The following is a 26,227-nucleotide window of genomic DNA, read 5'->3' on the forward strand; positions in this document are numbered from 1 at the left end:
ATGGTAGAGACCTGAGGAGGGGTGGATCAAGGTGAATTTTGATGGGGCAGCAAAAGGTAATCCGGGACCATCGAGAGACGGGTACGTTCCGAGGGACTGGAGTGGTAATATTCTAGCCATAGGGGAAAAGAAGTTGGCAAAAGGTACAAACAATGAAGCCGAAGCCCAAGCTGCTCTACTAGCAATTAAAATGGCAGACAGATTAGTAGTATCAAAGCTTCACCTAGAAGGTGACTCTCAATTAGTAGTAAACACCATTATTAAAGGTGAGTTGATCTCTTAGAAATTCAATAAATTCATAAAATTAATTTGAAATTATTTGTCAAAATTCAAAAATTTCCTTGTCACCCACACCTTGAGAGGGAGGAATAATGTGACGAACAAGCTGTCCAATATGTCAGTAGCAATAAATGAAGATCAGTTGGGGGAGATATGAGAAGATCTCCAAGGTGTAAAGCTCGATGTTTAATGAATGAAGAGGTGGGCTAGCTGATGAGTAAGGGAGATCGTACGCCACAGAAATTCAATGGCAATAATGGTAAGTTTTGTAATAAAGGCTATGTGTCAAAAGCCGATATTGATGATCAAGGTGGAGCTCCTTTCACCTTGTAGAAAACCTTTGAATGAGTTGGGTAAGTGGAAGGAGACGGGTGGCGATGGTATTCAAAGAATGGAGGCAAATTTTTCATTGAAGACAACTAAACAACAACTAGCTTAAATGAGCCAAGTGTCAGAGAAGAGAATGAAAAGAATTGATAATGGAGATCCTCTTGGGTGAGGAATTCATGAGTGCTGCTCACCGCTATCGGACCAATGCACGCATTGTGTCCATGGTCATGGCATGGGGACTACAATTGGGCAACAAGGAGGACGTATGTTAGGTGATGCAGTAGTGTGTCGAGGAGGAATGGTTATAAGGGATGCACAGGTCCATGGCAACGTCACTTCCCAGGGTTGGATTTTCAGCTGATAATGGGGAGTAGGTGCAAATTGGTGACCTACAACCTTTCATCAGGTGGTGTACAACATCTGACAAGGATGAGAGGCAAGCAGAGGCTCAAATCGGTTGGGACATGTTGATTGATTTCCTGAAGGAGAAAGAGGTGGAACAGTCCAAGGGTACGGAAGGTGTGGCGAGGAGTAGAAAGAAACATCTACAATTTGCACTGGAGAATCACTGGGTGAACAGGCCTTTGAAGCCAGGGAGGAAGGAGAATGAGCCAGGTCTCTGGTTCTCAAATTTTGTTTCAATATACAATATATAGTTCGTAAAAAATTTCTCGCAGCCCTTGTAACTAGAAATACTTAGCAATGGAGGAATTTTGTAAATGGTGTATAGGTTTTAGTCAGTCAAAATACTTGGCAATGGCTGAATTTTGTAAACGGTGTTAAAATTTAGTCAGACGAGTTTCTGTGAATTTTGTAAAATCTCTATGATGGTGGGTGTATTTAGGGCTTTCTGGCTGTAAGGGTCAAACTCACATGAGGTTTAATATCGGACTGGTTGATCTATGTTTCTATACCTTTTAATATTTTCTATTAATAAAAATTATCTATTATCAATCAAAAAAATAATACACACACACACATATATATTGCATAATAATATACACATATATATGTACATTTTTATATGTAGACACACACATATAACATAATAATACACATATGTATGCATAATAATGTACACATATACGTGTATATATATGTGTGTGTGTGTACATACATACATACATATATCTATATATACATACATACATATGTATGTATGTATGTATGTATGTATGTATACAAATACATATATTTGCATGCATATATATACATATGTATGTATGTATACATATACATATATACACATATACGTATATAACATAATAATACACATAGGGTGTGTGTGTGTGTGTTTGCTTCCTGACACATAAGCAAGACAAGTACAAGGAAGGGATGATCGAAAATTGGGATGCTTTTGCTACACTTCTTGTCACAATCTTTTTAAAGGATGAAGATGCTCCTACACAAGATGCAACTACTGGGAGTAAAGTTGCCACTACTTGTGATCCAATGGAACCAAGTGACAACATTGATGCTCTTGATGAAAAGAAACATGAAGATTAGTGATTGTAGATTTCTATTTTGATTTGACATTGATGATGAATTATCACTTATCTTTTATGTTTTTGATTCTTTATTTTTTTGGTAAATTATGGATATTTTGATATATTTTAGTTTTAATATTATTTATTAAAAATATATAAAATAACCATAATTTGCAGGAAAAAATGTACAGAACTGAAAACACAGCTCTATAAATATAGTACAGCCAAACCCAACAATAAATCTAAAAGTTTTGAGCATAACTGGAGTATGGACCAAAACATGGGGACAATGGGGGCAGTAAGGACCATAGTTTAGGGACAATGGGGGAACAGTGGAGGTATGGTGGTACAAATATAATAATAGTACTTGAAGGTTTAGTCCAAAAAATGCATAAGAAATTGTAATTAAAGTATGATATAACAGAGTAGTTGAAATATATCATGTGTAGGTGGACAGAGGTACTTATCTGCTCTTTCAAGTGTTGAATCGTCATTCTATTGCTGCCTATCACTGTTATTTGTGTTTATAGTTGTTTGATTTATGTTGTTATAATGTTGTGTTTATCTGCATAGTTGTTCAAGAGCACAGTGTTGAATGCATGCCACTATCGATGAACCTAAAATAATAGTACAAGGAAAATTGACGTCCTTGTTTGTGACAGAATGTTTTAGTGTCAAGGAAGTGCTAAATTGCTAATACAGAAGAGGCAAAGAAACAAGTAACATATATGAGAAAAGGAGATCTGCTCGATTATGGAAGAAAAATCACCCAGAAATGGTTTGAGTTTTTCTTTCAAGCGTTTAAAACGAATCATTTAGAGACCTGTTGGTCTAAGGAGATGCCCAGCCATTCCTGGGACAGCGAAGGGATGACCAAGCATACCCATCCCCTAGCCGTCTTTGGTAAGGTTGGGAGTCCCATATCCTTTCAGTAGGGTAAAACATCCCTGGAATGTATTCTGATCTGCAAGGAAGACTCAGGAATGTTCCTATCCTACAGGAGTCAGTGGCAGGGCGATAGGAAGCATTTCAGCCCCATTGCCAAATCTTGAGGCTGTCCCTATCTTACGAACCCCAGGATTTTTAGGGGGAATAGGTCCCCATGGAACATTAATCAATACTGCCCAACGAAAAATATTTCCATAAAGGCAACCAAACCCCAAAACTGTACCTAAATCAGTAACTTATAAATAAAAAACACATTCCCTTGTAAGCTTTCACAAGGGGGTCTCATAAATCCAACTGGTGTCTTGCTTGGTGGTGACCTAAAATGATACCTTATATATTGCATATTTATATTCCAATGGTTGGACGTGCTTTGTTTCAACAGGTTGAAAACATTTAGTTTTGTAAAAGGGGTATACTGAACTAATGAGCTAACAGTGTAATTTGAATAAGGCACTGGAATAAAAGTAGGAAGATTTTTATCTCACCTAGTATTAAAGCTTTAAGTTAAGATAAACTTCTAAATTCAAAAGCAACAAGCAACACAAATCAATTAGAAAGCCTTGCCAAATACCTGTATTTTCCTTTTGAGAAGACTCAATCAGGCTCAGTAATTCCATTTTTAGAACAGAATAAATTGGAGCAGGGCAAAGAATAGTGCTGTGAAATTTTTGTTCACAAGTTATCTTTTGCCAAGGCATACAAACAGTGAGAACTTTTCCTTGAAGTTGAGACAATGCCATTGCTGCTCTCAGATGTATGCTGCCATCAAACGTAACTAGGGCACGAGTAGTGAAATCTTTTGGATCTGAATTGTGTACAGTCACCTGGCACTTCTCTTGAGGTACAAACTTTATGAGCTCTTGTAACAAAGCTGTCTCACAGCTAGCACTTGAAGGCTGTGGGCTAGCATGCTGTCGAATAAGACCAACATCCACAATTTTGCGATCAGTGACACGTAGCAAGGCCTGCAATACTTGGCTTTCAGTGACCTCTGTGTCTAGACCAGTCATAAAAACAGATCCATCTGTTTTCCCACGTCTACACTGCACAAGAGATCTTCCTATGACCATACCAGAGCAGGCATATGCAATTCGATCAACATCTTCACGTTCACATCGAATGACAGCCATTCCCTTACTCTGCCGTCGAGGCCATGTAAGTGTTGCTTTGACAGCTGGAAATCCAGGTCTCTTATGATCCATTATAGGAGTCATGTTGAAAGGAGAGACAGTTAAGGAAGAAGCTACTAGCTCCAAATTATTACCATAGAGGACTGCTTTCTGAGCTGCTTCAGGGTTAAAAAATGTTATTATACCCCACTTTTCAATACCTAATCCTTCTTTCCCTGCCCCTGTGTGCTTTTGGAAACCAGCTATGCCACCAGTTAAATTTTCAAACAATAATAATAGTTCTCTATCATCAAGAACTTGTACATTTGGATGACAAACCTCAACACTCAAGTATTTATCCTCCATTTCAAGATGCTTTATTTCTGCACCAGCACCAAAAAGTGCCAAAGGAGAGTACTTTCCACGAGGTGCAAAGAATAAAGACTTTTCCATGCAGTCATTATGCATCCACCTCCGTTCACTTTTCAACACATTTTCCAGCAACCCATATGCCTGACCCATTTTCTCTGCCACAGCAAAAAGTTGTATTTCTTGTTTATCATGATCAATTTCTATGCCCAACCTATGGCTGTTGCATCTTTGCTGAATGTGATCAACAAGCGAATGTAGATTGCAATTTGCCTTCCCACTGAATCTCTTTAAAAGACATCTTCCAAGGCCAGTAATTACTTTCTTCTGCATTGTAAGTTTTTTCAATAGAAAAATATCATATGAAGGAAGAGGTTGTATTGTAGAAATCCAGTCCTCCTCTACAACTGTCACACAAACCAAAAACTGCCTTGTCGTACACAAGACTTCACCAAAGACAACCCAGGTAGGTTTGCTACCAAAAACTAACAGTGAGCATGAAGGATGAAGATATGCTTGCTGTCCTGTAGCAGCTATGTCATAGCCTAGACGATCATACCCTGAAAACATGGCTATGTTTTCCACCATTGAGGACAGAATAATTCTCCTCAACACTATTCCATATTGGTTAGAAACAAATGGTGACCAAGCCCAGTGCCTTTGAATAATTATATTCATCTCATGCTTAAGACACAATTCCATTTCTGTTATAGCATCTTTACACCGCATCATGGTCTTAGCATTGATACTGTTTTCCCAGCACCATCTATTTCTCCTTCCTGGGGGTTCATTCTCCCATGCCTTGTAAACAGCGAGGAAAGTAAAAAGATCTCCATCTGGATGACAGAAGCGGAGTTTCAGACGATCAGACTTCGATTTTTCTGCTTCTGTACCAACCCTGCAAAAGATACTACTTGCATTTGCCATCACAGCAGCCAGAACAAGGCCTTCTCTACCCAAACCCTGAGAAAAACTCTCTATGATAATCTTCCCTAATCGAGGTTCTACTCCCAGTTTTACAATGTTCAAACCCAATTCAGTCAATTTTAAATGCCCCTGGCAAAAGTTCACTGCACCTAGGTGGAATAAATTCTTTACAGCCATGTCAATAGCGTCCTGACTTGGGGCTTGAACAAAATCAAAAGATTCCAGGTCCTGGATACCCAAAGCTAGAAGCTTGAGAATAGCAATGCCAACATGAACTCGCAAGATTTCTGGATCTCTATAGGATGCCATAGCACTAAACTCCTCTTTTGTGTAGAGGCGGTAGCACACTCCAGGTTGAGTGCGCCCAGCACGACCAGACCGTTGAGTGGCTGCACTTTGACTAATTTGACACACCCTCAGGACATTCATACCCGTTTTAGGGTCAAACCTGCTCTCTTTCACCATGCCAGAGTCCACAACAAATCTAACACCAGGTATTGTTAGAGATGTCTCTGCTATGTTTGTTGCAAAAATAACTTTTCTTTTTCCTAAAGGTGCATCCTCAAATACACTATTTTGCTCTTCAATTGAGAGTTTTCCATGCAATGCAAATGTCATTGCTGAGGGTTTCTGAAACTGATCTCGAGCCCACTCTACTTCAAACTGAGAAGTTAAAAAAGCCAGAATTGCTCCCTTATCTTCTTTTGCATGTATATCAGCAATTATCCTTATCATCTGAGTGACATATGAAGGAATATTTAATCGGCCATATTTTATAGTAGAGCTTTCCGAGGCTTCTGCCTCATTTGCAACATACTTAATGTCTACAGGAAAATTCCTTCCTGGAACATGAAAAATTACACAACCACAAAAAAAATCTGATAATGTCTTCGCATCTGCTGTTGCAGACATTATGATTAGTCTCAAGTCTGGTCTTTTTAACAAGCATCTTTTGAGCAGTGCCAAAAGCAGGTCCGTACTTAAGCTGCGCTCATGAGCTTCATCTACTATAATACAGCTAATGTGTGTCAACTCTGTGTCCAACATACATACTTGAAGTAGCCTGTGATCAGTCATATACGTAATCTTGGATAAGGGTCTTTCTTGTGGTACATATGCAGTGCAACAAGAAACAGAGCATGTGTCTTCATAGCATCCTCTGCATTCGCCTGCAACACGTTGTGTTAGAGACATTGCAGCAACTTTTCTGGGTTGCGTGCATACCAAAGAACCATTCAGGGTAAACCCTGAGTCTGCAAGAAACTGCACTAGTTGGGTACTTTTCCCAGAACCAGTTTCACCGATTAGTACCATTACCTGTCATTGGCCATTATTGAGGCTGTAAGGGAACAAACACTCCAAAAATTAATCAGACATAAAAATGCAAGTGATTTTATTTTTAATTATGCATTTCCTATTACATTGGAAAGCAACAAACAGGATTGCGGATCCAATTTAAGCCAGAAAGGATACCACCCTATACTCATGACAAGCCCTAAAAGTCAAGTTAGAATAATCTTAGATAAAGACAATCCAGACAAATAATTAATGGGAAATATATGTTTTCACAAAATAGAAAGAGAGAAGAGAGACCATCAAAAGTATAAGGGACACCAACAAATCTTGAACAAAACAATATTATATTGGTGCTCCTCAACAACTGGAACTCATACACAATGGACAGGCAACCCATTAAAAGGTCCAAAAGAATCTCCAATGAGATATGTCTCAATAACTGAAGCTCTGTTAAATATAGTATTCAATTTCCCAGTAAAATAGCAGAAACAAAAATGGAATTCCCAACTTGAACCAAGAGATGCACGGAAACCATGTCCTTATATCATATTTTGGAATATTATGCAAGAAAAACAAAGCAGGACATAAATTCCACAAGAAATTGATTCCAGCATACAGAGCAGAAAGGAAAAATCAGACTCGACGCAAACTTTAAAAAAGACAAACAATGCAACACTGTCAAATTATTCTGGTGGACACTTCTGCACTATGCAGAATTGGTAACGGAGAGCAAACCTGGATGTGTTGGCCATGCACAAAATAAGCAAGAGAGTTTATTTATTAAACAGCACTTCAATTGTTTTAAATACTTTTAATAAAAATTATTAATATAGCATATTTGAATCCTCCCTTTGATGGATGGAGTGGATTCATCCACAGAAGGATGTGAGATGCAAGGTAAAATGGTTACCTCCAAAGGAAGGATGGATTAAAGTGAACTTCAATGGGGTTTCACGAGGTCAGGGTGTGCAATAAGAGATTGGGAAGGGAACTTTATAGCTTTTGAATCAAAAAGCTCTTGGATGGGACCAACAACAAAGCAGAGATTCAGGTGGCTTGGCTTTCCTTGAGAACAAGTTGAAGACTAGGTTTTTAAACAAATACATTTAGAATGTGATTTTCAAATGATTTTCAATGCTATTAAACGAAGGAGGACCCCCAATTAGAAATTGGATAAATATTTGGAGCCGATATGGCAATTGCTGGAAGAATGCGAAGATTTCTGAATTTCTCAAATTTATTGGGAGGGTAATTCTACGACTGATCGATTGGCACAAGGGGCAGTCAAAAGATGGTAGGAGGATGGCAAATGATTATACAAGATGTTTGGCATGAATTCAAGTGAAGGGAAAATTTAGACAGCAACCAATATTTACTGTCATTAATGCAGAGTGAAAGCCAAATGTGGTGAAAGGACAGGGAAGGGTAAGGATGGGGCAAGTGGCGATGTCAGACGGGAGCAAGAGAACAAAGAACAGGGAAGGGTAAGGACGGGGTGAGTGGTGATGTCAAATGGGAGCAAGAGGACAAAGGACAAGGAAGGGTAAGGATGGGATGTCAAACAGGAGCAAGAGGACAGAGATGCTATTAAATAGCAAACATAGGTGCTGGAGGAAATCAAAAATTGAAGCAAATTTCAGTTTGAGGGCTAAGGAAAGACAGATAGCTTTTAGGGGGAGGGTTACTGATGAGAGGCTGTGAAATATTTTCAAGAATCATTGCCCAATGATGCTCCAAGCCACCAAAATCTTGTTGGGCGAGGAATTTCTGAATTTGGATTTCAAATACAGGACCAATGTGAACATGGCCTCGATGCTTTTTGCTTGGCTCTTGAAACTAGAGAGAAAAGCAGTGGTTAAAAGGATTATGAAGCAATTTGTCTGGGCTAAATAGAGGGACGATATGACTGAGTGAATCAAAATAGTGAAATAGGGAGCTGGCTTGCATGCAAGGGGAGGATGTTGGCCACAATTATATTACCGTTTTAACTGTCTGCTGAAACCATTCATGATCTGGGTAACCAACATGGATGACGACTATCGATGAGGGAAAGCAATAGAGGGACTGGACTTTGTCAAGGACATGTTGGAGGAGCCAATTCAAGTGGGAATGCAGAGCACGAGAGAGGAAGTGCCTAGTGAAATGGTGGAGATGCTCAGACCCATTTTGGCGGAATAGAAAAAATTATGGGGGGTAGGTTTTTTTAAAAAGATATACGTTTTACATATTATTTTTAAAAACGATTTTGCAATATGCCTAAGTATGCATGAGGGATAAATTTACCTACATGAATCTTTTGAATTTGGGAAGGTTGCAGGTAGTTGCAAGAATGGAGGAATGATGCTAATCGATGTAATATTTTTTTGTAAATCAATACAAACGAGTACAAACTCCTAGTCTACTATTCACTTATCAAAAAAATATAGCATGTTTACAAATAAATTGGTTTTCACACCCTTAGCTAAAGAAAAAATTTATATAGAGAAGAGTTCAGCTATTTGTTGTTTCATGATTTACTTTAAACCAATGTCACCCCAAGTTTCCAGGACAGGGACGGTAGGGGACAGGACGGGTTTCTGGGACAGCAAATTTTTTTACCAATTTTGGGGACAGCTAGGGGACAGCAAAGGAGACAGCTAAATAAAATATAAGGAAAAATTTAAAATTTAAATATATAGGGAAATTTTAAATGTTCATATGAAAACATGGATAAAGCATGCAAATATACATTATATTCATATGAAAACATGGATATAGCATACATATGAAAACATTTTAGAACCTTAAGTTTTAACATACAACATTTGCATTCAAAATTCATTGTCAATACTCAATATGCATTCAGAATTCAGAATTCATTGTCAATATGCATGTGATATTAAAAAAATAACATACAAAATCCCCAAAGGTTACACTGCTGCCATATACTTTCATTTTCAATTATTGTTGAACATGCCACAAGACTGAGCGGTGGGGTGAATTAGTCTGGACCTCAAAAGTACTTAATTCTTGATCTTCACACTTTAAACCACAAACATATAATCACAATAGAAATAAATCATGAAAGCATAAAGCACAACAAACACATGAACACCAGATTTATGTGGAAAACCCAAGTAGGAAAAAACCATGGTGAGAATCAAACTCACAATATAAATAAAATCTGTTACAATGTAGCCTCCAAAACCCACTGCTCCTAAGAGGACTTGCAGAACTAAGGCACACAACCTTAGGGCAAGATACAAATGACTTGCAAAGCTTAGACACGTCGTTTCAAGGCAAGATACAAAAAGCTGCCAAGAGACTCACTGTCATCCGACAAACAAAGAAATAGCTGAATTGAAATGAACAAGATCTCCTAATCATGAAATAGTCCTTGAACCAATGTGTCAAGCGATCACTATCATAGTAAACTCATCTAACTTCAAACACAATCTCTGAACACTATCACACTGAAGATATCATCATTAAAGCTCTTCACAACAATCTTTCACACATCTCCAATACCGAATCTACCTGCAAATCACTCGAACCCACTTCACACCAATTCACGCACATTCCACACCTTCACTCATATATCCGCACTCCTTTATATATAGGATTGATCATCAAAACCCTTAACTAGGTCAGCCACAGAATAAACAATATTACATAAATTTGACCACTCAGACCAATCACAACCATTGCGGTCCACTCTATGAGATAAAGAGGACCCAAAAATATTATAACACATCTCTTTCAAACAATTCCATTGAACCACACACGCTAACACATCTTCCAAGGTCGGCATCAAATGAAATGTGTAGATAAGCATTAAAGCACATTAGCTAGTTAGCCAAAAACAAATCTCCAATGCAAATTGCACAATGCAGATCTACACATGCATGGTGAGACCCAAAACATTATCCATACTCATCCTCCAAAGCAAACTAGGACCAAGAGAATATGATCCAAGTAGGATACGATATCATGGTCAATTGGAAACCAGACTAGCTAACAACACAAAACTCAGAACATAATAACTCCACTTGCCAATCAAATTATCACTTGAAAACTGAACTAGAACACTGCACAGACCACACGAACAAATCCTCCAAACCGCAGCACACGAATACACATATCCAAAAGCCACCAAGCACTCTCCAAACTTGTTCTAACAAACAGGCTTACTGTCAGAGACATAAACAATCAACTCTGCCAACTGAGCCATATAGGATATGCAAATTTGATAGTGTAATATACAAAGAACATAGACGCACTCTCCAAACTTGTTCTAACAAACAGGCTTACTGTCAGAGACATAAACAATCAACTCTACCAACTGAGCCATATAGGATATGCAAATTTGATAGTGTAATATACAAAGAACATAGACATTATATTCAAAACCATAGCACATAATCTTCACATGTCGGAGGAATGCAAGGCATTCTTTCACTGAGTCGTTAAATATCAGTGTTCAACGATCGTTGGGGACGGGGAGATGGGGGGACGTGGGGATGGGCTTCGGGGACGGGGGGACAAGGGGAAAAAGTTGTGGGGATAGGTTTCAAAGATCGGGGGACTTGGGCCTGGGGAGGAGGAAACGCGTTTCCCTGGAACACTGCTAAATATTGTTTCCTGAATATTGAAACTTCTAATATACCACCCTTCCGAAAATACTTCAACATTTCTACAAGACAGTTCAACAATATCAAAACACAAATACTCTTTCCTGCATATTGAGACTTCCACTATACCATCCTTACTTCAACATCAACAACAATACCAAAACACATAAGTACTCTTTCCTGCATATTGAAACTTCCACTACACCATCTTCCTTACAACATTAACGATAACACAGGATAGATTGACATCAATGACAACAAGGCAAAACAACTCAAATTTCTAACAATTATGACATGAAAATACAAAAAAAACAAAGTACACTGCTGCCTCTAATCTGCAGCTCCTAACACTGCATCAAAATCAGATTCCTCTGAGTCTCTACCACTGTCATGGTCCACGTCCACCTTATCCAACAGAATCCCAACCAATCCCTCTAGTTTCTCCTCATCAACCTAGGTCACGTCTTTGGGATCAATATCCCACTGTAGATTCAACCTCTTTTCCTTCTATCCTATTGTTCCTCTTTCAATGGTTGCTTGCTTCAGATCGTCTTGCTGCTCCACTTTTTTTCCTCTCATACAAATGATCAAATGAGTCAAAATCTTTTGCCTAATGACTTTTAGGGAAAGGTAGGGACCCACAAAACAATTAAAAAATGCCTTCTTTTGCAGCTTGAAAGTGTTTTTTTTAAGTCTCCCTAGCACCAAGGACGTCTAGTCATCCCCAAGACGATTGGGGCTCGTCCCTGACCATCCCTCAGAGAGCTAGAGGCCCCCGACGTCAAGGGACGATGTTTCCAAAAAAAGGGGACATCGTTTCCAATTTAGGGCAGAAAGGGAGACGTTAGGGGGATCTCCCCTGGCTGTCCCCAAGTCCCTGAAACGTCCCCGATACGGTGATGAGGTTTTTCAGACCAGGGACGCGTCCCCGGGTTTTCTTGCTTTAAACCCATCAAAAGTAGCCTTATCTACAAGAATATCATTCAAAAAAATCTTGAATTCTCCATGTTCCTAATAAGCTTTCCTTCTTACAAAGGTTTGTAAGACCTTTGTAAGAAATTCCACAAAGCTGAGGGCTATGGAAGCAATTCTTCCAACCTGTATAAGATTTTGCTCAGCTTGGACAGCTATATCATAGGCTTGTGGGAGGACATCACCACCTAACATTTTAATCATCAAAACTATTTCAAAATCAAGAGCTTTTAAACAATAAATAAATGTAAAACCTGGTGCAGGACATATGTCTGCAAATAAATCTCCCCCATCTTTTTGAACCTTAAGTTGAAATCATCCATAAATTCCATTAAACTGAGGGCTACAGAAGCAATTCTTCCAACCTGTATAAAATTTTGCTCCAGATTGGACAGCTATATCATAGGCTTGTGGGAGGACATTACCATGTCTTCAAATAAAAATCTCCCATGTCTTTTTGAACCTTAAGTTGAAATCATCCATAAATTCCATTGAAGCTCCCTTATGGTGATGAGATGTTGTCCCAATAAAAAGTTATCTGCCTTCTTGAACTTTTCATCTGACAATGCCCCAACTAATCCCTGCTGGCAATGAAAGCAAGTGCAGGGCCTCTAAATCAATCCAATGTCCTGTCTTTCAGATAACCAATAATCTGAGACAACATCCTCAGTCATAATATTCTGAATCTTGCACAAATTTATCACATCTTGCTTGTGATAAATGGGAGACACAAAACAATTTCCGTAAAAACCTAGGGAATGCTCTCTAAGCAGATTTTAGAATAGGATCCCTTCATTGTTGCAACCGCAAAGGAACACCACATCCCAAGCTCCAAATGGTCAATTCCTTGGATTAGCCATCAAATTTTGAGATGTATTAACTGAACATAGATTTGTATTGTCCGCTGAAACAAAGAGATAAGATTTTATAGCCAGCAAAATCACCTGGTAGATGATACATGTTCCTTAGAGCATATTTTTCTATGGTTCACCACCAAAATCACAAAGTTTTGGATTCATCCCACCAATTATGCCAAAAAAATATTGTGACTCTAACATCATAGCCATCTACTGCTGTGCAAAATGCACCCTATACCCACACCATGAAGAGTACAACAATGGGAAACTTTGTGAATGTGGAGCTTGATTCGATGACCTCTAGGGTTGAAAGGTTGGCTTTTCTTACTCTAGCACTAACTCAACAATGATTGGGATGAGAAGTGAAATAAAGAACATGAAACTGAAAACTATCTAGGATTACAAAGATTACGTACGAATGGCCTGACTGTAAAGGGAGATGATGAAGACAAATCTACAACAACAAAAGGCAAGGAACAATATTTACTTGATTATTACTTACAAGAAGTCAACAAAGCCTATACACATAAACCAAGGCTGCCTAATGTAAATTTAAAACTAAAGAGAAGATTTCACGACAAATCTAGAACACCAAATAAACAAAAACACCAGAATGTAAAAAATGACCAGCAACATATAAGGCAATAACAGATCACATATTTATATTTGTTATCAGAGGTTTGTATGAAAAAGACATCTACCATTATGCTTGAGTTTACAACTCCTGTTATATAATTGGCAAGGCTTTGCCAGAAAAATCCTACTCTAATAAAGGCCACAAAATTCTTAAAATTCCCCAATCTAATACTATCTCCACAAAATCTGATAAGAAAAGACCTTTATCCAAGCAAACCTATGCCTTAAAGAAATCCTCAGCCTTCTCCCATCTTTCACAATACAACTTGCGAAATTGATTTGTAGAGGTTAAACACAAAACAATGTATCAAAGTAACTTGCATTCTTTTGCACTACAAGACCCATGTGAGCCCTAAGCATGCTCCCTCCACTCATAGATCACTTTCGGTTTTTGGCCTTCAAGCTTATCACTCATAGCAGCTAATTATGTTCTTGGCAATAGATCTTGAATTCCTCGCATTTGAAGTTTTTTATCTCATCAAATCCCTTTTATTGATTATATTGCTTTAGAATTCACTACAACACAATCACCCAATTCTCCCTCCTATAAAAGTTATCCAGTAGTCACCACAACATGCATGGTCATGTTGTTTTTCCATTAAATGAATTAGTTTCTTTCCCAAGTTATGATACACTACCACTCCCCTTTCCAACACCGCAACTTCGGCACACCATAACTCATTTCCCATGTGATCCATCAATCGGTTGGATTATTACATCTTTTGTTTAGTATATAGATTAGTTTATAGTTTAGTAATAAATAAATAATGTTAGATAAAATAAATTTTAGTAGTTAAATGAATAAATAAATGTTAGTTAGGAGTTATTCCCATATGGGAGTTTGGGTAGTTAGCATAGGAAATGTATGGCTTTATAAGCCAATGCAATTTAATGTGAAAATTATCCCGATTTCAATGAAAATCATTTTATATCTGCAATTTATCATTTCATCATGTGAGCCTACAAATATGTTTCTGTGCTCTACCATTTTTTATATGTTATCAAAGTATTCTCATCCAGTGCCTGTGTAGATGGAATAAAGAAATATTATTTTGGCTGGAGCTATCAGAGCATTTATCCTTCCTACACCTGTGAGTACTGCAACATCATTTTTTAATAGTAAATTGTGTTAAATTTAAAATGGCATTTCTTTATACCACCATAACGCAGTGACCGTAAGACTGCAATCTATTTGTCATTCATAATTAAGTTTAAAAATTACTGTTTTGAAAAGTTGATGAAGGGTACCATAAAACCCAGAAAATAGTTTGAAGATAGCATTTGTATTGAGTGAGGAGTTTGAAGTAGAAACTCGTGGTTGTAAGTTTTCCCATGATAATTGTTATTTGTTGCTGCAGCATTGAAGAATTTGAAAACAGTCGGTAGGAGCATAAAAATTGCTCACATGAATTTGAATAAAATTGCTCAATGGCTGAAAGTTTGGAGATTTTGACATCATTACTTGCTGTTCATTTTTTTCTGTAGATAATCATTATTTAAAGCATGAACATAAGTATGAAATCTGTTGGCATGTATAAACCTTTAGCTGCATAAGATGTTTGGTATAATTGTGAAATTTGACTGCCCAAGGAGTATAAAGAACTTGGCATGAAGAAAGTTAATTTGCAGATTGAATAAATAAATATCAAAGGAAGGAGCAATACAAAACCATGCAACAGTTAGAATCATTTTCTGATGAATTTGGAGCGCATTTCTACAACTCTGAGGTTTAGTTAAACCATTCCAAACTAGAAATATTTCAGTTGCCTCAAAATATATTTGATAAGGCACACATTCAATGTCTTTTTGCCTAATTAAAATTTTGTTTTTAATGACATGGGGGTAGTCCATATTTGCAAAGAGCTATAAGACTACAATTTGATGCAAACAAGTGATTGTTATAAATTGTAGAGGATTATTTTAAGGTTGTGGTGGAAAAAAAAATCTTAGGAGAACAATTAGAGGAAAGGAAGGGGGAATTAGTGTTCACTTGGTTGAAGGCTTAGATTGGTCACCCCAAATACATTGAAGTTTCTAATGTAATGGATATATTATCAATTAAATCTGACATCCCTATGTACGAACACTTTTATGCATTCAAAGACATTCATGTTGTATTTAGTGATTAAGATCTAAAAGGTTCAATTGGAGATTGGAAATACCAGAGGATGGAGGTCTCTTATAATCTCGAGCTAGCTTCTCGCTCAGAGATGACTACATGAGAAGTACCACTTCATATTTGTGTACCTTCATGGAGCAAGGTGGCTTGGCTTTTCTTGTGGGTGTATTTAATGTATCTACATTGGTTGACGTTCTTTTGTACAGCAGAGGAGGGATAGTTTCCACAGTACTACACTCGAAAGAGATGTAGACTCTCGAAGAAGAGTTGGCCTCTCATGTGCAGCACTAGAGGAGGGATTTTGACACACGTGGAGGAAATATGGACTTCCGGAGGAAAATTGTTCTCTCATTATGCAAGGAGGATAGGGACACTAAGTTCTCTCTTGTTGTACAAATGTTTTGTAGGTTTGACAGTCAAGAGATCTGCTGATGGAGTTAGTTTGGTGTTTCCTAGGTGAGCAAGGAGAATTGGTGAAGGCGCTTCATCAAAGTCTTCAAAAGGGTTGTTGTGGTCAACTCTTGCAATGTTTCATCCTTTGCTCAGATTGATGTAATAAGAGGGGAATGTTGGGTTATTACATCTTTTAATATTTATTTAATATAGGCTATTTTATAGTTTAATAATATATGAATAATGTTAGATTAAAAAAATGGTAGTAATTAAATGAATAAATAATTGTTAGTTGGGAGTTATTCCTGTAAGAGAATTTGGGTAGTTAGTACAGGAAATTTTACGCTTTATAAGCCAATGCAATGTAACGTGAAAATTATCCCAATTGAAATCAAAATCATTTGATATCTGCAATTTATTGTTTATCATGTGAACCTGCAACTTTTTTTGTGCTCAACCATTTTTAATACAATCTATAACATCTTGGCCCTAGTTCCTTCCCTATGAAATATAGACTTATTAGTGAGTGTGAATTTGTCCATTTAAGGGTCTATAGTGTCCTTGCTGATGACCCGTCCACATACAGCATACATAAAAAACAATGTCATATCCTTTGGGCATAAAAATGTCTAATTCTTGCCTTGAAGCAATTTTAAATTATTGATGCTAGCCATCATTCCGTGTATGAATTCTCCATCATTCTATGAGTAGGTTGAATTTCAAACTCCCGATTTGTTTGAATTTTTTTCTAGTACCACCATAGTCTAGCATGGCTGCCTTCTCTGCCACCTTTTTTCATATTTACATAGATGACATTTTGGACTTTCTTCGGCAATGCACTTACTTTGCCATGGATTGTATATTGCATCATGTATTCATTGATATTTTTATTTTTGTTGAAAATGACATTATGTCATCCTCGGAGTAGCAGAAATCACAGATTTGTCTCGATTATAATCTTATCTTCTAAAAAAATCGATTTTTTTATTTAACCAGTCAACCTGATTTTTAAATGCATTTCTTTTTCTATTTTTAGTCCAAAGAAACAGAGTTCCTATGGTTTTTTCCAATTTGTAGATATATTTTTTCTGATCAGTTCCTTAACCCTAACAACAATTTTCCCATTTAATTCAAAAGAATCTTTATCTTTTCGTTAGCTAGTTTATTTTGAGAAAGATTTTTGATACCATGGTAACCCCCTACCCCTCCCACCCCCCGCCACAGTCACTATGCCAATGGTTTATTGAGAAACCAAATGCACATGCTTGATTTTGCGAACTTTTCCCAACTTGTGGTGACTCGCCATGCACTTCTAGAGATTCTTTTTCCATGTTCCATTTTTTTCTACAAAACAGAACCAATGGAGATTACAACTTACAGGTAGTTCCAATTTTGGTGACCCTCTTTCAATTTGAAGCCTGCCTTGCAGTACAGTATGGTGAAGGGATATGCCTCCCTTTTTGTCCTAAAATGCTAGAGTTTTTTAGTGTGATTCCTAGATATACCTTCAAAGATATGCCTCTTCAGTGGAATCATCAAGTTTATGGTTCAGATGTTTAAGACCATAGTTTGGAATATACCAAGTCAAATCATATTGAGCAAGTTACATATTCCGATTCATCACAAATGGATGACTACCTGATGCATGCATCATTCAAGATGAATTTTTAACCAAAGCCCCTTTGCTTAACAATACCTTAAAACTTATTTTCTATATTCACATAGAAAAATCTTCAGATGACTCAACTTCAGGTCAACAGAGGTACCCATATATGGTTCTAGATTCTTTCAAGACAGTTGCTTCTTTAGCTACAACTAGTTATCAGCGTTGTTGTTATTGAGACAGTCCTCATCCTCCAATATATCAACATCTCTATTGATCACATACCACCATTCAGGTACACTTTAAATACCCCTCACATTCTCCTCTATTAGGAGATAATCAACAAGGTTGTCAAGATAGATCAAGACTTGACCATTTCTTCCACATCTACTGAAAACACAAAGTTGGCTTTCTATTCTATATAGTTCTTATGAATTGTAGATGGCAACAACATTTAGTTTGACATTTTCCAAGATCATTAGTCGTGTGGCTTTAGGATTCCCCTTGGCCATTTGAGTGTGTACTCTTGCCAATTATGAGGTGGCCCCCAAATTCTATGGCGTTAAAGGGCTTTCCATCTCTAATTCCTCAAGGAGCACTCTATTTTTCAAGGGCCCTATCTAGTATAAGATCTAATGGTGATATGACTATTTATATAGAGTACCAAGTGATTCTCTATCAACTTTGCTTCAATAATAGAATCAAAGATGCTATATCATTTTAATTCATGAGGCTATCATTCTCAAACAGTAATCCTTCAAAGTAACCCTTAGAGTAAGTCAAGTTGATCGTTCCTTTTCTCATCCTATTACAAACATTGGAAAAGACAAGCTCCTATCACATCTCATTCACACTCAAATTAGGATTGTTAAGTGAGGCAACTTTGATCTTTGTGTATGACTTTAAGAGCACCCCAATCCCCCAATCTGAATCTAAATGGAATTTATCCAATTCATTCATTATGACATCAAGAATATTCTCCTTATCAATAGACCAAGACATCGAAGCAAGTACACATCACAAGTTTCATCTCTACCACAAAAGGTTCATCAATTGTGAATGTTACGAGAGGTTCTAGAGGGGTTAATGGACTTCCACCTAGTATTATGCTACCTCAGCCCCTAGATCATGGGCATCCTCCTTTAAGAATCATCAAATGCCTACATTGTTCATTTCATTATAACAACAGATGATGTTGCTGGTCCATCTAGCCTAAGCATTGCTTCTCATTTATGACTTCAAGTCATCCTTTTTTAGCATCCGCATGAAATAAGACTTGGCAAAATATAGTTTATATACTTCTTACCATAGATAATCCTCTGCTTTAGGTGGCCAGTTTCCATCTATAGTGCTCTTCCCCATTCTTTTCTTATCCTCTCAAATGAAGCTTTCCTCAAATTTTCTTTCTTCCACCAAGCATCCACAGTAATTTTTTGTTCTCAACTTCATTGTACCTACATACATTGCTAGCAGCCATACATGAAGGATGGAATTCCATTTCTTTATCCATCACCCTCTACTCTATTGTTTTGGTCTTCTTTATTAGGTTTCCATGTCAAATTTACTTATATTAGAATGCTATGATGTAGACTTGCTTCTTATTGAAAAAATCAGTTACAGCTTATGTGGGCTACTATTTGAAAAATAAGAGCCATTCCCTACAGAATATATGACTTATTTCGATTGATTGGTTCCCCTTGAAATTTGAAATCAGATAGACGTTATAGTTACTGCTATTCATTAAAAATTGCTAAGATGGCATTCCTATTAAGGTTAGATGATTTTATTATTTCAGACTACTTATTGACCTTGTGTGTTTATACTATCTTAATGATGACTGGTTAGTCATTTTCTTATTCAAGCACGTGTTTTATAGAAACAACTACTATCATTTTGACTATTACTTTTTGTTCGGTGCACAAAGATGAGGGGGCTGTTGGCATCAATGTCAATTGAGTGAAAAAGCTCAAAGGATACTGATACCATCCAAACCAAGTTGCATTTCATTGTGGTTTGACGTGACTAGCTTGTTTTGGCACATTTTGTATAACCATGTTTACATGAAGGATATAATGCTTGGCATGTTTGTGTGTTTGAATTCTTGATCCCTCATAGCAAGATTTAAACATGACTAATTAGTCATATTATGGCATCTTTAAGAATCAGCAATGTTCTTCTAACATTATTTCTAGGTGTCAATTTTGTCGCATATATATATATATATATATATACACACTCAAACTTGGCTGACAGTCAACAGTCCAAAAAATTGAATTGGACTTGAACTCGATGAAAAACTTAGCAAACAAAATATATACTCATAAAAGAATTGGCATACTGATACCATCCAAACCAGGTTGCATTTCATTGTGGTTTGACATGACTAGCTTGTTTTGGCACATTTTGTATAACCATATTTACATGAAGGATATAATGCTTGGCATGTTTGTGCGTTTGAATTCTTGATCCCTCATAGCAAGGTTTAACCATGACTAATTAGTCATATTATGGCATCTTTAAGAATCAGCAATGTTCTTCTAGCTAAGTTACCAATACTTCCATTTTTCCTGCAGATTCCAAGTACGATTCGTTTCTGAATCTGAATCGTCCTGGAATCCTTGTGGAATCCTTGTGGGTTCCTTCATTTAGCCCTGGAAACGCATCCACTTTTCCAACCAAGAATCTTGACGAATTTGGAATGATGTTGTGATTTCATCACATTTTTTTTAACAAATCTATCATGTCCCCTTTCTAGAGTGGACATCAGAGACAAAGGAGTTGGCCTGTCATAGGAGTCTCGTAGGCTAGCAGAGGTTGATTGGGACTCATTCAGTGCATATAGTGACTGGATTTTGGCTTTACAGGCAATTTGGAGCCAGTTTGGAGCAATTCCTAAATTTTAGGGGATATCCCTAAATTTTAGGAGGTCGTGACAGTTGCCAGTCGTGAGGTTATTCATGACCTTTCAGATGGTTTCAGTTTCAGGACGACAGGGTGTGTTCGCTAGTTTCTAGGAGCATCCATAGATTTTAGGGAAGGGACTGCCAGTTGACCCATCTTGTCCGGTATCAGTCACAGACAGGTGACATGGTCAGTTGCATGATTATTTGGTTGATTTGGGCTTTCAAAAGCATAAAGGGAAATATTTTAATATTTCCTAAGTTAGTAATTAAATAAAATATAATAAGGCTATTTATATAGCCATTTCGGAGTAACAAGGGGATAACTGAATAATTTGGGCGTGTATGCCTATGTGTGATAGCTCATTGGAAAGGTCTCGAATTATTATAAACTATTTTCACTATCCGGAGGCTTTTTGGTGCTATGAGTTATGACATTTTAATAAAGTAGTGTTTTTCATATAGTTTGGATGCCTTTAATTGGGAAAATGTTATTTTATTATATTTTGTTTAAAGTGCAAAATGTAATTCCCCTTTAGGGTTCGATTTGCACTTGGAAGGGGATATAAGTAGATGGAGACCTAATTTCTCATTATCTTTTGACATTTGAAACTTGTGAAACTTGAAATTGCTCTGGTGGAGCGATTTAGTGGCTTGGGACGAAACCCTCAAGTCTGGATTGTTGGGACGCAAACCTCAACAAGGAATTGGTGATTGAAGTTGTTCTTTCTTGCACTCAGATTGAGAGGAAGAGGTCGAACTTGTACTGGAATGCACATATTGGCAGTATTGAGGAGTTTCAGTAGGGGCGGCTACCTATTTCAGCTTGCGCGTTCTCTCTGGGCAGCTCATGTGAGGTTATTGGAGGCGTTTTCCTCTTGCATTGGACGCCATTGTGTTCAGACTGGTATTGGAGGGTTTGAGGCAGAGTTTTCCTCAGGTTCTTGACTCACACCAAGCATTCTTCTATAGCTGACGTTATTTCATTATTGTAAGACAGCACTGAATCTTTGCATTAATTCCATTCTGAAATAAAAATCAGTTTGCTGGCTTATTCCGGGTAAGTACTGTTTCAGATTACAGTTTTGCTATCTTTTATGCAATTATTTATATTCCCAAAAATCCAAAAAATTGAGAAAAGGCAGAAAAATCAGAAAAAAATCAGATTTCTAGAAATTCCATTCAAAACTTTAAACCGTTGGTCAAAGATTCAATTGAAACAAAAACAGTATTGTCTTGTTATCCGGGATTGGGGATCTTTCAAAATCCATGTCGGACATCGGAATACGAGGGGTTTTTTTCACTTATTGTGCCAGCCCCACCTTTGGAAAACCTTAAAAACACTTCTACCTCTTGCGGTCTGCACTACAAATAAAACCCTTGTTTTGTTACAGACGAAATCTACTATTGCAATTATAGTATTTAAATTGTCGGTGTTTCGTTTATATTTAATAAAATATAGGAATTGAAAACCAATGTCAGGAATCAAATAATTAAACGCTCTGTGTTTGTTATGTCTGGAAAAATATTATGACGGGAATCATAATAAGCGACGCCGGTAGCCATCCATGTTTGGTAAGTCTGGGAAAGTCAGCGGTAAATGCACACTCAGTTGATGTGGTATGGTCGGGAAATATTTTCATCTAATCCTATTCGATTGGCGATAATTATAATCCCTCCCCACCCGTAATAGTTTCATTTATACTTATTATATATTTAATATATAGTTTTAAATAGTTTAACAATTGATTAAAATTTTATATAATAGTTTTAAAATTTAAATTATTATATACTATATTAACATAGTGTTCATTAAACTATATATTCATTATTATATAATTTATATATTCATTATTATATGGTAAAATTATAAATTGATATAGATAATTTAAAAATTGTAGTTATAGATTTAATATTATACAACATTACTAACTATTAAGTATAAATAAAATAATAATTATTACTATATATTTACAATTTTTTATATTTTTTGTCTAGAAGTACCCAAACGTACCCAACCAAGCCTTCAAATTTTTTTTTTGCCATAGCAACGTATCGTACCCCCACACCCGATTCCGATTCCGATTCTGATTCGGCAACTTAGTCTTCTAGCATTATTTCTAGGTGTCAATTTTGTTGCATATATATATACACACACACTCAAACTTGGCTGACAGTCAACAGCCCAAAAAATTGAATTGGACTTGAACTCGATAAAAAACTTAGCAAACAAAATATATCATATAAATACACAATAAACTTACATAATGCACTGGAAGCATGAAGAGTGAATTTGGAGAACTCACAAATATAAATGGAATACAAGTAATCAGAATTTACTCATAAAAGAATTGGCATACTAAAAACTACTGAAATATTCATAAAAACAAGGAAAATAAGGTCTACATCAACCAGCCTTGATATTGCCATTCTTCTTTTTTAGAAGTACAGCAAAGGTCTGTCAGTAGTAAATTGCAATGGGATCAAGGAGTAGCACACCCCATGGAAATCAAGGCCTTTGAGGCCACAAGGACCTTCATGGCACATGCCATTTTTAAGAATTTTATCAATTTGTGGACAATCAATCCATGATGCTGAGATACAAATTAATAAAGGCACAAATGACAAACCATAATGGTTTTACAGAATATATTTGGTTAAATCTGTAGCAATCGAGTTCTCTTGTCAGACTCATTAAGTATAAGTGAATCTTGACAAAGTCTCGAAAAGTAATTCACAACTTTCTTCAGTATCTCTCATAATTCATGGTCGAATTACTGTATTACATATTGATATATATGTGAATATATGTATCATTGATAATATATATGCAATTACTTATAGAGTTATATGATATAGAAATATTTTAAAATAAGCATTTTTGAATTTATAAACTAACAAACATAAAAACTAAGCCTAATCTAGCCCTATTGTGCACTAAGTAACTACTCTTTTGACCTGACATTACTTTTGAATAGCAATCACTCTTTATTATCTTTGTTTGGTTCAACTATAGTTTTGGTGACAGCATGCTAAATTTGGAAATTTTATTGTTGACTTGTGGCTGGAAGCAAAAGGGAGAACAAAAGAGTTAATTGGAAAAAACTATGTTAAAACCCATGCATGAAAACTGCCCAATTCAAGGGACATGACAGCAAAGGAATGGACTATTTATTTATGATTTTTTCTGCTTATTGGCACTAGAAAGGAGAATTTCATAAGCAATCTTGGAATTTTTAGCAGAGCCAGAGGATTCTGTACCTATTTCCAAGTAGGGTGGTTTTCATTTTTCCAACTCATTTGTTTTGCTTACTTGTGAGATAAGGAATTAGGAGTTTAAATCAGAATGAAAGTTTTATTTTCTGAGCAATGCGACTTACCCCTTTTAAACTCAAATGAAAACTAGGATGGATAGCATGCTGGAAATATATTACATCTTAATACGATTGGTTAGTAAATAATAGGTGAGTATTACTGAATAATTAAAAGCTTCTTAATGGTAGTGTGAGATTTTGCCTATAAAGTGCATTTTTTGAAGATTTTAAACTTGCTACTGGGTCAAAAAAACCTGATTTTTGCCTTATAGTTGAAAAAGTGCATTTTAAACTTGTTATTTGGTCCAAAAAACCCGATTTGCAACCATACATGCAGATTCGAACTTGCTATTTGTCCCAAAAAACCCAACCAGCTATTGGAGTCGAATTTGTTGAAAGATTCAATCGATTTTTGAGGAGAGATTTTAGGAGGAAGACGTTTTGAATCCTAAAGCGATTTTCATGGATTTGGAAACTCTTTTTGCGCCACATGGTAATCGTTTTTGCTGGTTATAAGGCATTAAAACAGCAAAAACGTGTTCTTCAAGTGCCACGATTTACCTCATGAAAGTGCCACGAATTTGCAAACTCCTTTATCGTTTTTAACTCTCCTACTAAGACGTGGGGTTAGGAGCCTTATTTAATCGATTCTTCATGCATTTGCTGCCACGTTTTTCAGTTTTAGGCGTTTTTGTAAAAACGTGGCTAGGGTTTGGCATTTCGGATTGTCTCTTTTAAAGAGCTTTTCTTCTTCATTCCAAGATTGATTGCATCTTTTGGAGAGGCATTTTCAGTTTGTAACAAGGTATGCTTTCTTTTCTTTCCTTGTCTCATTTTCTTATTTTCTCATTTTCTTAGTTTTCCTTTCTAGTTGTAAATTTGTAAATATGTTGTTCTTGTCTCTAAAATTGGTTTTGTGAGAGAGTTTTTCCCCTTGATATGCAATTTTTGAATTGCATTGATCTTCCCCATTTTCCCTCTTTACTTGTAACTAGGATTTTAAATTCCGATTACAAGTTGGCTGGAAATCTTGGTTCTTCCCTTACGGTTGAAGAATTTAACCATTTTTTGTTAAAATTACAAGTTGAAAAAGTGTGAAATGCCCTTCCTTTCAAAATCGGGTTTTAAGAACCGGATTGCATGTTGAAAAGTTCTTCCCATTTTTATGAAAATGACATTCCCGGATTTTCCCATTTCTATCCATACATGTCACCCATATCCGGACTTTCCATTTTCGTCATTTTCCGCAAGTCTAATTCTCATTTTCCATCCATTTCTCCATTTGCAAATTTACAAGTGTACTTGCATTCAGGTTTTAAAAATCCGATTGCATGTATGCCCTTTCCAACTTGTATATTTACAAAAATTTCCCCAAGATCCGAAATTGGTCAAAGTCAAGATTCCCCCATTTCCATTTATTTCCCCTCTTTCTCTCACAAAGCCGTGAAGTTCAAGAGTCGAAGTTTTTCCCATTTGAAGAAAGAAAAATGTTATTTGCAGCTGAATATGATGTTGCCTTAACGCTTTTAAGTCTTCATCACAGTATTCCAAGTTGTCCATCAATGTCAAATTTGTCGTCATCACCAATTCCAAAAAAGATGAAGTACAAATATGACAAGTACCAAAACGAAGTTGCGCCTTCCCAAGTTTTCTCTCCTTTGGATTGTATCAGAGATACAGAGATAGGGCATGTAGACATGACAGAATTTGTCAAGAGGGTTGAGGATCCACAAGATAGCAATATGCAGTGGCTGTTGGACAGCCATAACCATCACGCATCTCCTTTCCCGGTGGCTGCCCTAGAACCTGAATTTGTTCTCGCTTGCGCTCGTCACTTTGACAAGGAGACAAGAATCATTAAAAATGATGATGGTGAAGCAATAATCCGCCTTGATGCAGACACAATTGAGAATGTCTTTAGAATACCTCCCGCACCTGTTTACATGGAAATCTCCAAGGAGAGTGCAGCTGAGTATTATGTAAAAAGGGAAAAAGATTGTAAACGATATATCAACAGGTGGATCCAAGAGCCACGAGCTGCCTTCTCAAAGTGGGCTAAGTTGTACCGATGTGACTTC

General features: G+C 36.7%; 1 protein-coding gene across 1 annotated transcript in view; it reads right to left on the reverse strand.

Annotated features, from left to right (window-relative positions):
• Positions 1-26,227, reverse strand: part of LOC131040729 (ATP-dependent RNA helicase DEAH11, chloroplastic) — a 72,868-nt gene that overhangs the window by 13,318 nt on the left and 33,323 nt on the right. The window contains exon 2 of the mRNA XM_057973680.2: positions 3,616-6,766. Within this exon, the coding sequence (XP_057829663.2) occupies positions 3,616-6,766 (3,151 nt within the window). The remainder of the gene's footprint in view (positions 1-3,615; positions 6,767-26,227) is intronic.

This window comes from Cryptomeria japonica, chromosome 5, assembly GCF_030272615.1.
Source record: "Cryptomeria japonica chromosome 5, Sugi_1.0, whole genome shotgun sequence".
Lineage (NCBI taxonomy): Eukaryota > Viridiplantae > Streptophyta > Pinopsida > Cupressales > Cupressaceae > Cryptomeria > Cryptomeria japonica.